General features: G+C 38.4%; 1 protein-coding gene across 1 annotated transcript in view; it reads left to right on the top strand.

The window, feature by feature from the left end:
• kcnh1a (potassium voltage-gated channel, subfamily H (eag-related), member 1a) overlaps positions 1-13,475 on the top strand; it is a 127,672-nt gene that overhangs the window by 18,829 nt on the left and 95,368 nt on the right. The window contains exons 4-7 of the mRNA XM_007892479.2: positions 1,552-1,680; positions 3,873-3,991; positions 5,743-6,135; positions 8,382-8,811. Of these exons, the coding sequence (XP_007890670.1) occupies positions 1,552-1,680; positions 3,873-3,991; positions 5,743-6,135; positions 8,382-8,811 (1,071 nt within the window). The remainder of the gene's footprint in view (positions 1-1,551; positions 1,681-3,872; positions 3,992-5,742; positions 6,136-8,381; positions 8,812-13,475) is intronic.

The raw sequence follows: 13,475 nt of genomic DNA, 5'->3' as shown, positions 1-13,475 counted from the left end.
CTTTTCTGATCCACATATATATTTTTTTCTCAGTGGTATATTTTGTTCTTGTGAAACCACTGAACTTTTTTTTACTTTCATGTTGCTATTTTATGGGTAGTATTTTAGCTCAGTGGTGAAGCCTGCACAGTATCAGACTTCACGATGATGCCAATAAAGAGTGTTAATATGATAGTACCTTTCTGCACTATCTCCTTGAAAGGCTGTAAGGTCTAGCCTTTGTTTGCCTGTGTGCATGACATTTTCAAAGGAGCAAATTATGAATGAATTTACACACCATAGTTATTTTCAGATCATTGTAATAATAATAATAAGTACCTATTTTTAAAAAAAGCAACGTTGAAGTGATTTTTCACAAAAATGTTTTTGACCAGTTATTTTAACCAAATATACTTTGAATAAATTTTGGCAATAAATATTAAGTGTATTTGTCTCTCTTTGCTATGGGTCTCCACTCAAGCCATTATGTAATGTCAGCTATGCATGTTTGATTTTCATCAGAAACACTGGTCTTTTCACTCTGTTGGAGAGTCATTGCCACTGATAGAACAACAGAAATTTACAGCACAGAAGAAGGCCTTTTGGCCCCTCGTCTCCCTGCCATCTCCCTTAAGAGCAATCCCTTTAGTCCCATTTACCTGCTCTTCTCCCAGAATCCCGTAGTTGAGTTCATTTAAGGGATTTATCTAGTTCGTTATTGCGTTAGTGCATTTCTCCCAAGCATGAAATGCGTTCTGATGCTTGTTGGAGGCATAGACCACCTGAAGTTTATAATAATAATAATAATAATTCTTGGATTTGATATAGCGCTTTTCACATCTTCTAGATGTCTCGAAGCACTACACAGAATATACTGTAAAGTGAATTAACTGTATATTTGTGGGCGAAATGCAGCAGCCAATTGCGCACAGCAGTTAATTTTTAAAGGTTGCTAACCCACTAGTGCAGGTGCTAGGAGCAATTTAATGCGTCAGTTGTGCCACTAAAACAGATTAGTTCACCTCTTTGAGTAGCTCACTGCTTAAAAATCTAGCCTTTAATGATAATTAAAGAAATCTAAAATCAGTTCAAATGCAATGTTGAAGTTTTTTTAAAAAGGTTCACAATTTAATATTCAAATCTAAGTTTTTGAAGGTGGCTTCAGGAACACATCTGTTGCTGTGTCTCAATGTATCAGTCAGAGTGTGTGATGGTACAGGGGAAGTCTATATATGTGAGTGGAAAAAGTGCAGGAGAATGATAGCCATGTACATCAATCCACTTGTAGCACTGCTATGGTTTCATTTAGATTGTGTTTGAGACTTCTCTAATCAGTGCTTGATTTTACAATGTTTAGTTTGCTTTTACATTTGTGGACTTTTTGCAGTAATAAATTCCGCCATTCAGAATCGAATGTAATTCACCTCATTAGGTTGAAGTTGTAAGAATGGACTCATTTTGAAAGAGATTGATGCTGCTTTGAAACCTTTGAGTTTGTTGCAACGTAGAACAATGCACCAAAAGTCTTTTTATTTGATGCTGAAAAGTAATTACTGTGTTTTTTTTTAACAGGGACACCAGTCTGGTTCTTCATAAAAATTGCTCCGATTCGAAATGAACAAGACAAGGTGGTTTTATTCCTTTGCACTTTTAGCGACATCACAGCTTTCAAACAGCCCATTGAGGATGATTCAACCAAAGGTAACAATTCTAGCCACTGATTGTTGTATAAAATTAACTCACTGCTAAATTATCCCACACTTATAGCGTTAAAAAACTGATCAAAACTGTGGTTAAGATCTGACTGTAAAATAACCTAGCCGTGGTTAAGACCTAACTGTCAGGAAATCTGTCAGGAAAGAATTTAGAGATAAATTTGCTTTATAAAATGCACCCATAAATCATTTAAAGGCATTTGAATCTATCTTGGTACGACACTAAATGTTTCATGATTCGAGTCATTTTGAAATATTCCATACTACCCAAATGTTAGCTTTGAGTTTCTGAAAGCGATTTTGCATTATCCTTGACAGGCTGCGGCTATTTACACGAGAGCAGAAAGGTTGAGAAAATACCTGGTCCAGGTGTTCACAGCCTATGCAGGACCTTTTGGTAAAGGTTAACCAGTAACAAAAAGCAACCAATTTAAGATTACCACCAAAAAAACAAAAGAGAGTTGTTAGGAGGGTTATTATGACATGGAATGCCCATCCAAAAATTATGGTTGTAGCAGAATCAATAATAAAATATATGAAATGGCACAGTGAAAGGGCAATGGAGGGGACTAAATGATAACCAGCACAGACACGATGAGCCAATGGCTTTCTTCTGCCTACAAAATTTTAACATTATAGTATTAAAATATTGCATTGGACAGCAACGTTTAACACTTTTGGACTGAGCACAAGCTAACAAGTTCTGATCTCAAGGATTTCATAATTCTTGTAGAAGGTAATTGATTTGCCATCTCTGATTACTTCCGTTACATTTATAAATGAATTTGTTGCTTCGCTTTGCAGAAATTAGTATCTCCAAATTGTTCCTAAGCGTTGCCTATAGCGTGTGAAACTAATTTATCTAAAAACTTAACACGATTGCACTTTGGAGTCCACTTGAGTAGAGATGTGAGAAATTGAACCGGAGGAGGCTAATGGAAATATATGTACGACATAGTCCTCATTGGACAAGGTTGTATTTCTTTGCTTTGATTTTCTAGAGATCTGAAAAGGTGAACAATGGGCATGGGTTTGTGGTATTTCTTAATAAGAAATAGGTCATATCGAAATTCCTAAAACAATAGAGAAAAGAAGAAGGCCATTCTGCCCATTGTGTCTGTATTGGCTCTTTACAAGAACAATCTTTTCAGTCCCATTTACCTGCCCTTCCCCCAAGTCCTTGCAAATTACTTCTTTTTGAAATCTGTGTATTGAAATGCAGTATGTCAGATTGTCCTCTTCCGTCACTATTATTTGCAAATTATAGTGAAAAGAACTGTTGTTGCCATTTTTATTCTATAATATCCAGTCTCAAAATTTACTACTAAAAATTGTAAAATTGTGATGACTGGGGGAAAAAAAGATACTCTATTATTAATCACTGAGACAGTTTTTGTCTCATTCTCAGCCCTTTTTGTGCAACAGTTAAAATCAGATCAGAGAAATAAATTTCAAGTTCTAATTCTTGTCAATGCTCCAATTGTAGATTGTGTGGGAGCAGAGTTCCTGCGAGTGGGCATGGGCTACTCCTGTGTTCCTTAGTTAAGGAATTCCATTAGCTGCATATTAGACAACGTTATACAATTTATATATTTTTTGCGCCTCACAAGCACCTTAAGTGCCTCACACAGCTGAGCTGGGTGGGGTGGGTGAGCTGAAGGGAGTGGGAAGAGAGGGGGGAAAAGATCACCAGAAGAGATAGGTCCTTAAGATGTTTTTTAAATGTGGGGAGAGAGGAAGAGAGAGGAAGAGAGAAAAGGGGCAAGGCGGAGGGATGCAGTTCCAAAAAGCAGAATGTCTGAAAGCTTGTCCACAGATAGTGGGTTAGACCAGCCGGGGGATATGAAGTCAGCTGGTATTTGCTCAGTGGCGGGAGCGGCCAATTCAGCAGATTTGCAGTGAGGTCGCTGAGGTGAGACTGTGGAGGGATCTGAACGTAAGGACAAGGATCCCATTTTCTTCTGTCCTTTCTTGGAATGTGTCTATATTTTGCATTTCGCCCACAAAATATACAGTCAATTCACTTCACAGTATATTCTGTGAAGTGTTTTGAGACATCTCAAAGAGGTGATAAGGTGCTATATCAAATGCAAGGATTATTATTATTATATTTACAACATGTTAATTGTTGAAGACTGGACAGTATGCTTGCTTATAAATCGCTGTGTTTGTTTGTAGGCTGGGGTAAATTTGCCCGTCTGACAAGGGCACTCACAAGCAGCAGAGGTGTTCTACAGCAGCTAGCTCCAACTGTGCATAAAGGAGAAAGTGTTCACAAGCACTCAAGGCTGGCTGAGGTGAGTTCTGTCTTAACAAAACAGTAAGAACAAAAGGGGGAAATACAACAACAACAGGATTACATTAGTATAGTGCCTTTCATGTCAGGAGGACGTCCCTTTTACATTTTAAACTTCAACCAGATAAATTTGGGGTTTTACCCAATCCACGACTGTTTTGTGGGACACTGCTGTGTGCAATTGGCTTCCCACACACAAAAAAACAGTCAATTCACTTTACAGTATATCTGTGAAACACTTTGAGATGTCTAAAAGATGTGGTAAAATGTTATATCATATGCAGGGTTTATTATTATTAAATGGGCACATGCTTGATCTGGAGGACGTTAAAGATCCCATGGCACTATAAGAAAAGGCAAAGGAGTTTCTTCTGGGGTCCTGGCCAATGATCCTCCAGATAAAAATTGGTTGTTCAGTTCATGCCTGTTTGTTAAACTTTGTTGTGTGCAAATTGCCATCATTATGGTGACATTATGACCTGGGCGTTAGCCACTTGATAGCATTTCTGGGTAGCACTGGCATTATAAGCGAGACAGTGCTATGGGCAGGGAGTACTGTTATAATGGGATTGCCCCATATGTTTTAGTGCTGGCTTTAGTTAATATTATTTATTATTTATTATTAGTTATCCATCTATAATAAGGACTCTGTTTAAGTGTCCTTGAGTTTATTCAGAGAATGCCATAGACGTTCTGATGTTTCAAAACTTTGGTTTCTTCAATTCAACTTTGGAGTAGTCATCTTTACAAATTTACAGGTGGTTATTTTGCACATGTCATAGGGAAGAAAGGACCTTGAAGGCTTGTAAATGTCCTCACGTAGTCATGTGTTAAAGTATGCTAGCTGGAGCCAATTTGGCTTCCATTAATAACAAGTGTCACATAACATCATTTTTATCATGTGCAGAAACCTGCTGAGGAGATTAGAGGCAAAAAGTTAGATTCCAGTCATCCACTCAAATGCAAAGAAACTGTTAAATACCATTCCCAGGAATATAAATGACATTGGGTTTTAACAGCAGAATTTGTTTGTTCTGAAATCTATAGTAAGCACAATATTTATCCATTGATTTCTTCAAAGAGAACAATTTCAAATGAAAAAATTGGAATATTGTTGTTTGACATTGGCTCTTATTAATTGCTTGTTCAGGGATGTCAGTTTTTTTTAAACACACTGGGGTCTGATTCTTCCTAAGTAATGCTTATAATTAGTTTCCATGACAAAACCTTGCATTCAGACTTCAAAGCTGCCATCCTCTTGAAACACTGAATACTTTGAAGTCCTTCTGAATGCTGCGGTTAGCAATTACTTGCAGTCGGAGGTGAATATAAGTATGCACCTTTCTCATCTAGATGAATTGTTAATATGCAGAATATGATTGCATTGAAAGGAATTTTCACTCTAAAAAAATTGGTAATTTGAATTTCTCCACTAAGGTGAATCATGGAAGACTTATTGCATTGAGCAATTATTGTCCTTATATGCCTGGGTAACATTAACTTATCACCATCTTAATAACCAGCATAGCTACTGTTTATTTCTCATATGTTTCTAATGTGTTTTCCCTCTCTCCCAATTTGCTGCTAAGCGTCCTGAAAGACAAAAAACATTTGCCGGAGCTCAGAAAAAAACATTGGAACTTTCACGAAGTAATGTAGGCCACAAGAGCGTGGATGCAGTTCCACAGCCATGAAATCATTCCCAAAGTTTGAAAGCCAAATTACTAACCATTATTTGTCTGCATTGGGCAGGTATTACAGCTTGGCTCGGAGATTCTTCCACAATACAAACAAGAGGCACCAAAGACTCCACCGCACATCATCCTGCACTACTGTGCATTCAAAACTTCCTGGGATTGGATAATCTTGATCCTGACCTTCTACACTGCAATTATGGTTCCCTACAACGTTTCCTTCAAAACCAAACAGAACAATGTGACTTGGCTAGTAGTTGATAGCATTGTCGATGTCATCTTCTTGGTGGACATAGTGCTCAATTTTCATACCACTTTTGTTGGGCCGGCTGGAGAAGTGATTTCCGACCCAAAACTGATCCGTATGAATTACTTGAAGACTTGGTTTGTTATAGACCTCCTGTCCTGTTTGCCATATGATGTCATCAATGCCTTTGAGAACGTGGATGAGGTTGGTACCTGATCTTCTGAGAGATTCAATAATTTTATAATCCACCAAATGACAGAATGACCTTAATGTAATTGTGAGTTTTTTTAAAAAGTTTAAGTGGGAATTAAAATATGTGAATGGAATTGGTGCATTTTTATTTGTAAGATTTTTTTCCACTTTCATTCTTCATTTCATTTATAGTGCACATTTTATAAGTGTGCGGATGACATTCCGTGGATGAAGTGACCTTGAATCGACATTTTTGTACTTCCAAGGAAATTGGACCTTTTTTCCATGTCTGATATGTTCCAGATAATTCCACCCTCAATTTGTCTGTTAGAACACTAATATTTCCACTTTCTGTTGTGTCAAGGTTATCTGTCGTGTTAAGCTTCTCAGTAATGATTCACTTTCTCTTCTGGAGGTGCAATTGATTGGTCATAATTTTTAAATGCAAATGCTTTACAGTAAAATATCAAACCTTTATATTCTCCAAGTGTGCCTGCTAGTGATGGCACATTTATGAGGCTGTTAGAGCTGTAATGTTTACAGTGAGTCCTACTCTTCCCTTTCTGAGCCCTAAATAAGCATCAAAACAATCTGATCATTTTTCATTTTGCCCCTTTTTGGGGTTTTGTTAATGCATTAGAACTTATGATGTTAAGTTCACCCAACTGGACATGAAACTAAAATCCCAATGGTATTTCTGATCTGCTTTAGAAATACTGAATATTTAGGGACCATTTCTGACTGTTGAGTTCAGAAAGCACAAAACAATTAGTTTCCCTGCGTGGTTTCCTTGACTGGTGAATGATACATGGCTGACATTTGTGGCTGGATCCACAGCAGCAGAGTTAGGTCTGCAATGTTCTGGTGAGAGCTGCTTTCTCTAATCAATATTTTCACTTCAAGGAGAAACAATCCCTGATTTTTGCTCCTCCCAAAAAAATAAAATCTGAACGCTCAATTTCACCACTGCCAGCATTGAACAGAAACTGCTTGTGTCAAACCACTTTGGGATAAAACTCACATTCGCAGCAGAATTACATTTGCAGCAGAAGATGGTCAAAAGCTTTATTGCAATTCAACTAGTTGCTTTAAATGTCCAGTTGATGGAGTACTTTTTTCTTGCTCATCAATTTTTCTCCAATCACCTGTCCGTCTCTCTCCACTCCTTTTTCTCCTGGCTCCAGGAGCCTACCGGTGCGGCAATTACTCTTATGGAATCCTTGGCAGTGAGTGACAGCGGACTACTTAACTATAGGGGGGACGGGACAATTACTCTTGTGGGATTGCTGACAGTGAGTGTCAGCAGACTAGTTGATTATGGGGGAGGGTGGGGAGCACTGCAGCTGAGCTTGATGCTACTTGATCATCCCTGCCCCATGCAGTGGTCATGATCTGGAACCTGGTTTCCCGCAGTTCTTCAAAAAAAATTAAGACGTAATTACATTTTGCGACAGTGGTTTTAGACTAAGACCATACAAATTTCAGGCCTCTGCTGCTTCAGTTTAAATAGATTTTTTCTGTTCACACCACGTCTCCTTTTCATGGAGTGTAGAAATCCTGCACAGCCTGATAGTTTTATAATGTGCTGAAAAATGGAGACTGATACTGTGATTAATCGTGCGCCACTTTTATTTGTTTTCATCGACATTAATGCACAAAAATGCCATGTGTAATAATTGAACTGTGATCTACAGCACTTTATAAATGTGAGATCTTGACATGAAATCACTGTTCTGTTATATTTTACCTTTCTTCTTGGTTTCTATTTTTTTCCATTTGCATGCCTCTTTATTTGCATGGCTTGGCACACTCCCCCTGCCTATATTTTGGGGTCTGAAGAACTGGAATCACCGTGCTGTGACTAAAGTAGGCTTTACGTTTGTTTAGTGTTTTTTCCGTAATGTGCTTGAAAGTCATTGTGCGATATTCATTATTTCAGAAGGCCACCTTTGCATTACTTAACATGTGTAATAGATTTATTGTCCAGTATTGATGAATTAGGCATTTACTCAAGTTTACTACTGCTTTATTGAGTTAGGTTCAGGTAATAATTGGCAGAAAAGATAGTACAAAGTGTGCTTTACCACATATGTAGTTCGTATGTAATTGTGTTTGTGCCTATGTGAGTGTATGTACAGGTCTCTTTGTGGGTGTATATGTGAGAGAGTGTGCATACGCTCTGTGTATATGCATTTATTTATCCTCCTGACATGAAAGGCGCAATATAAATGCAATTTTTTGTTGTTAATTCTTTACAGGGCATCAGCAGCCTCTTCAGCTCCCTTAAAGTTGTTCGGCTTCTTCGCTTAGGCCGGGTGGCCCGAAAGCTGGACCATTACATCGAATATGGAGCTGCTGTGTTAGTGCTACTCGTTTGCGTTTTCGGCCTTGCAGCACACTGGCTGGCCTGCATCTGGTACAGCATTGGGGATTACGAAGTGATTGATGAGGAATCAAACCGGATAAGAACAGAAAGCTGGCTGTATCAGCTGGGGGAAAACATTGGAATGCCGTATCACTTTAATGCAAGTGGGACAGACAAGTGGGAAGGAGGCCCAAGCAAAGACTCAGTTTACATCTCCTCACTGTATTTTACGATGACCAGCCTCACCAGCATCGGGTTTGGTAACATTGCCCCAACCACAGACGGGGAGAAGATCTTTGCTGTGGCTATGATGATGATTGGCTGTAAGTACTTTGAAAGCTTTTATTCACATTGTTTCCATAGAAACAAGTGGCAGGATCAAAGCCCCTCATTTCTGTAGGCAAGAACTATGCATTAAATTGGCCTACATGCCCAGAATCGCTATGAAGCCCAGAAAACAAGGGTTTTTTCATGTCCAATGTACAGTGTTGATTTTTGTCCCCAGTTTTCATCGACATATGGAAATTGAGAGACTTATTGTGTTTTTAAGTATGTGAACAGATACAAACTGAGAGATATGTCATGGGAGCACAATGGGAAGACACAGCCAAATCCTGGATTTTTTCCAGAGTGTGCATTCTGATGGTTCTCATTGTTGCTTCAATGACAGCAGCGTCCTAATGCAGGTTAAGCTTGTGCTGTGCAAGACGTATGTCCAAACAGTTCTCCTTCATGGTTCTGAACTCCTGGAGTCCAGGACCAGGTAGTGAGATCATTGGTGGCAAATAGAAGAAGCACCTGCAGGGAGGGAGGGGCTGAAGGGAGGGCATATTCGCTATATTCAGGAAGCACCACTGATGTAATTTTCTTTGTGAAGCACCACTCTCATCAGTTCACGTGGGCTACAACTGTACACTATACACAATAAGTGCTGCGGCTCTTGTGAACCTAGACGTTGTCCCTTTTTAACTTGGGAAGCGGCGAATACTTGGTGTACCGTGCAGGCCCACAGAACTAAATGTTTCTGGAAGCTAACAAAGCGGAGTCTGATCCCGAACCAGGGTGAGAGGGAGTGGGGAGGTGACGGTAAACACGATCAAAACAGAAGGTCTTTAGATGGGATTTGAAACTGGGGAGGTAAGTGGCAAGGCGGAGGGATTGAGGGAAAGAGTTCCCGAGTTTCGGGGCATAGTGGCTGAAGGCACGGCCACCGATGGTAGAGCGGAGGTTCACTAGAGATTTTCCTTATCGCAAAATCCACAGGCCTTGTGCACTTCCATACTTTCTTTGGCAAATAATTCTGCAGTTGAAGATTGGAGAGCATGCAGGAACACCCAGCTGGTGCCATGCTGCCCTGGGATCCACAGCTCCTGAACTGTCCTAGGCTAAACTGTGCAGGACTCAGTCCTCCAAGTAACATACACCAGAATGTAAGGAGCAGGTCTCAGTGATGTAGAAAATCAAGGATCCCTTGCTTGAAGGGAAAAGATAATTGTATAACATTTTTTTTCTTCCATAGCTAGGGGGAGTGCTTTGAACAGAAATTATTCTCTCTACACTTTTTCTTCTCCTTTAAGGACACAGAAAAGTTAAACTTTTCCTCATTCATTTGTTCCTCATCAGTATGGAAAAATATATTAATGTACAGTTTAAGAAATGCAATTTGTGTAAATGCAAGTGAAACATAACTGGAATCAAGTTCCTCAGCTGTTATCAAGTTTAATAAAGTCACAAATCCTGTAAAGCGTTTTGAGCTTTGATGATGTAATAAGGCGTTTATATCAAATGCAAGATTTATTATTATAAATCATATAAATATTATTTGTGCACTTAATTAAATGAGAAATGTAACTATTGATTCTAACTTTTTAGAATCAAACTTATGTGTGTTGTTAGTTGTCATTTTGAGGAGACCACGAGACGTTTCTGTGCAGCGGTAACAATTTTTGAGCTATTTGTTAGTTTTAAGAAGATTATATGATTGGGATATGTAGCAAAATAATAATTTTGGTGGTTATGTTATCCCACTGCTTCCATTATGCAATAGTTATTCAAATTACTGCTGTCATTCTAAATGCAAAATATGGCAGAATATGATGACAGACGTTATTGTGCAACTCAGAACTTCACAAAGAAGCTGTTTGATAGCTTCCACATAATTGAAGAGCAGTGTTTAAAATATATTTTAAAAAATCACAATGCCAGATATTCTTTCATCTAGAATGTCTATTGTGTTGCATAAATTTTTCTGCCAATTTACAGTCGGCATCATAGCAACAACTTGCATTTATGTTCACTGTACAACATTCACTGTGCTACATTTATGTCACTGGGAGCAAAGTAGCTTTGCTCCAGGGAATAGAACAACGTAGAGTATTGAGCCCTATTTATCCTTCTTGCTGCTCCATCATTGCAGTGAACTGTAAGGCAAAAATAAAACTTCGCTATTTGCCATTCTGCACCGGTAGCACAGTTAACTTGCACAGAACACTGAGGTTGGAAGGTTTTCAATGTCAAACATAATAACATTTAAAATGAACTATTTGGATTATCCAATAGTGATTGTAGCAAAATAATATTTTTTGAGATTTTATTGGCCACCACTGCAATAATTTTTATTATCTTAACTAACCCCTTATCATATTTTATTTGGATATATAATAATTAATGTATAATATAATAATCCTATAATCATCCTTCACTGACCTGCCAATCAGTGCGGTCCCCAAGTTGATCCCTATTGCTGTTCCTACAATAGGAATTGTGCTTCATTGTACCATCATGGAGGCTGTTTTTAGTTGGTTTCCTGTTCTAGTAAAGTGAAATGCTTCTTGAGTACATAATAGAGAATGAGCAATAAATAAGAAGTTGGATTCTTATAGTGCCTAATCACATTGCAACATCTCAAAGCATTTCACACTAATTGCTATCAAGTATAGTGACTATTTTTGTATGTAAATACAGCAGCCATTTTTGGTCTATCGTGTCTATGCCAGCTCAAAACAAAGACCTGCAAACTTGTATGTTTAGGCATAAATAAATACATAATGACTGTAAAATTACCAGCAGTGATGGTAGGTGGGTGAGGTTGAGAGAAAGGATAGAGTAAATAGGTTACGTATCTGTGGTACAGATAAACTCTACTGGGGCCCAAATACAGTGGGCCTCGCAGAATTTAGGTTCATGACTCTTCAGACAAAAAGGTCATTGTGGTGATTTCTTTTTTTTTATTCGTTTATCGCCTGGTTTAGTTGGTATCACTTGTTTCTGAGTCAATCTGTTGTTGGTTCAAGCACCACATTGGGACTTGGAACTTATATAGTGTAGGCTGACACTCCAAACAGTACTGGGGGAGAACTACATTGCTGGAGGTCCTGTCCTCCACATAAGACATAAAACCGAGGTCCCGTCTGTCACTAATTGAAAAGAGAAGGGAGTTTCTTCCGGTGTCCTGGTCAACAATCCCCAACAACATTGGTGATTCACTTCATGGTAGTTTGGAGACATTGCTCTGCACAAATCGGCTGCCGCATTTTGTCACAAAGCTCGCAGTCACCCCAATTTACAGAAAGTCCTGTGAAGTGCTGACTCTTGCCATTCGAGAGGGACAATTGACATCTTATTGGTAATTTAAGCTAATTTATTACTAGGTTAGTTATTCCCATAGGCATTATTATCTCCAATCCTCAACTCAGCTCTGAGCTAAGTGTAATAAGTGGAGCAATACTCTCTGCAAAAGCAATTATGGTGCATAACTTATTTTTGCCATCGAACTATACATGCTTTCAGCAAATGTCTCCCTTTTAGTGTGAACAGCATTAACTTTAAAATGCTCTGGTTACTTGTGGCTGATCAGTCACATAATCAATGTGCAATTGCTAAAACAATTACCATTACTAACTACGGCGGATGAATTGTGTGAGATCTCCCTCAGTGTAATTCAACGATGATTATATTATATGGGTTCAGTACATTTGGTTTTCATAAATTGTGCATAGGTGAAATATTCCTGCTGTTGAGAACTAGGAATGATGTGATATCTCTGGAAGCAGTGGTTTGATCTCTTCCTGCGTCTACAACTAAGCAACATTCTGCCTACAATTATTGATTGAATGCCAGTAGGCACCAACGCTCGCTTGTTCTGAGGGGATCCTACAGGAGCTGTACTGGAGGTCCTTTGATTTGTTTCAGTAGATAAGAGCAGGCTTATTAAAGAGAGAACTGGTATTTAGACTGATGTGTTTAAACAAAATCCTTGATTCAAGTAATGACAAGTGTAGCCGATTGATGGGAAGTGCCAGAATCCTTAAATAACCAGCTCATGTTCTGCAAAGTTATTTAGCCTTACTTCACAAGCTGGCTATGTGTCTATTGGTACACTTTTCACCTCCAATCCTACTTATTAGATAATTATTTAACAGAAGCACACAAAACAATTCCTTGGATTGATTATTACTGTTGCAAAATAATAATAATCCTTGCATTTCATATAGCGTCTTATCACATCTTCAAGACGTCTCAAAGCACTTCACAGAATATACTGTAAAGTGAATTGACTGTTTTGTTTTGTGGGCGAAGTTAATTTCTTTATGGAGTTTCTATGGTAAATGCAATAGGCTTGGTCATTCAGTTTGTACAGAGATGAAATTCTGGCTGAAGTACAGCATTTGCTACAGATAAGAGTTCAGGCAAACAAGCTTCATTAGCATATTGTAAATGCCTTGCCAGATGCATCAGGAAAAGCCCTGCTATGGATGAAGTAATATTTTATTTATAGCATGAAAAAGCTGTATTGCAGGTTGTATATTTTCATTTCGAGATATTTCCCATTGGAGCTCACCCGCCTTCTAGAGCAGATGTTAATGTCTTTATGGTAAATTACATTGGGAATTGTACAAGTAACATGCCAAGGCCAGTGACCAACACTTGTATGTGGGGAAACGGGTTCAAACTAAAGGAAAACTAAGGAAAACTCTAACATTTATTT

The sequence above is a fragment of the Callorhinchus milii genome, unplaced genomic scaffold (assembly GCF_018977255.1).
Source record: "Callorhinchus milii isolate IMCB2004 unplaced genomic scaffold, IMCB_Cmil_1.0 Scaffold3, whole genome shotgun sequence".
NCBI lineage: Eukaryota > Metazoa > Chordata > Chondrichthyes > Chimaeriformes > Callorhinchidae > Callorhinchus > Callorhinchus milii.
The sequence above is the reverse complement of the archived record's forward strand: the minus strand, read 5'-3'. Positions and strand labels throughout refer to the sequence as shown.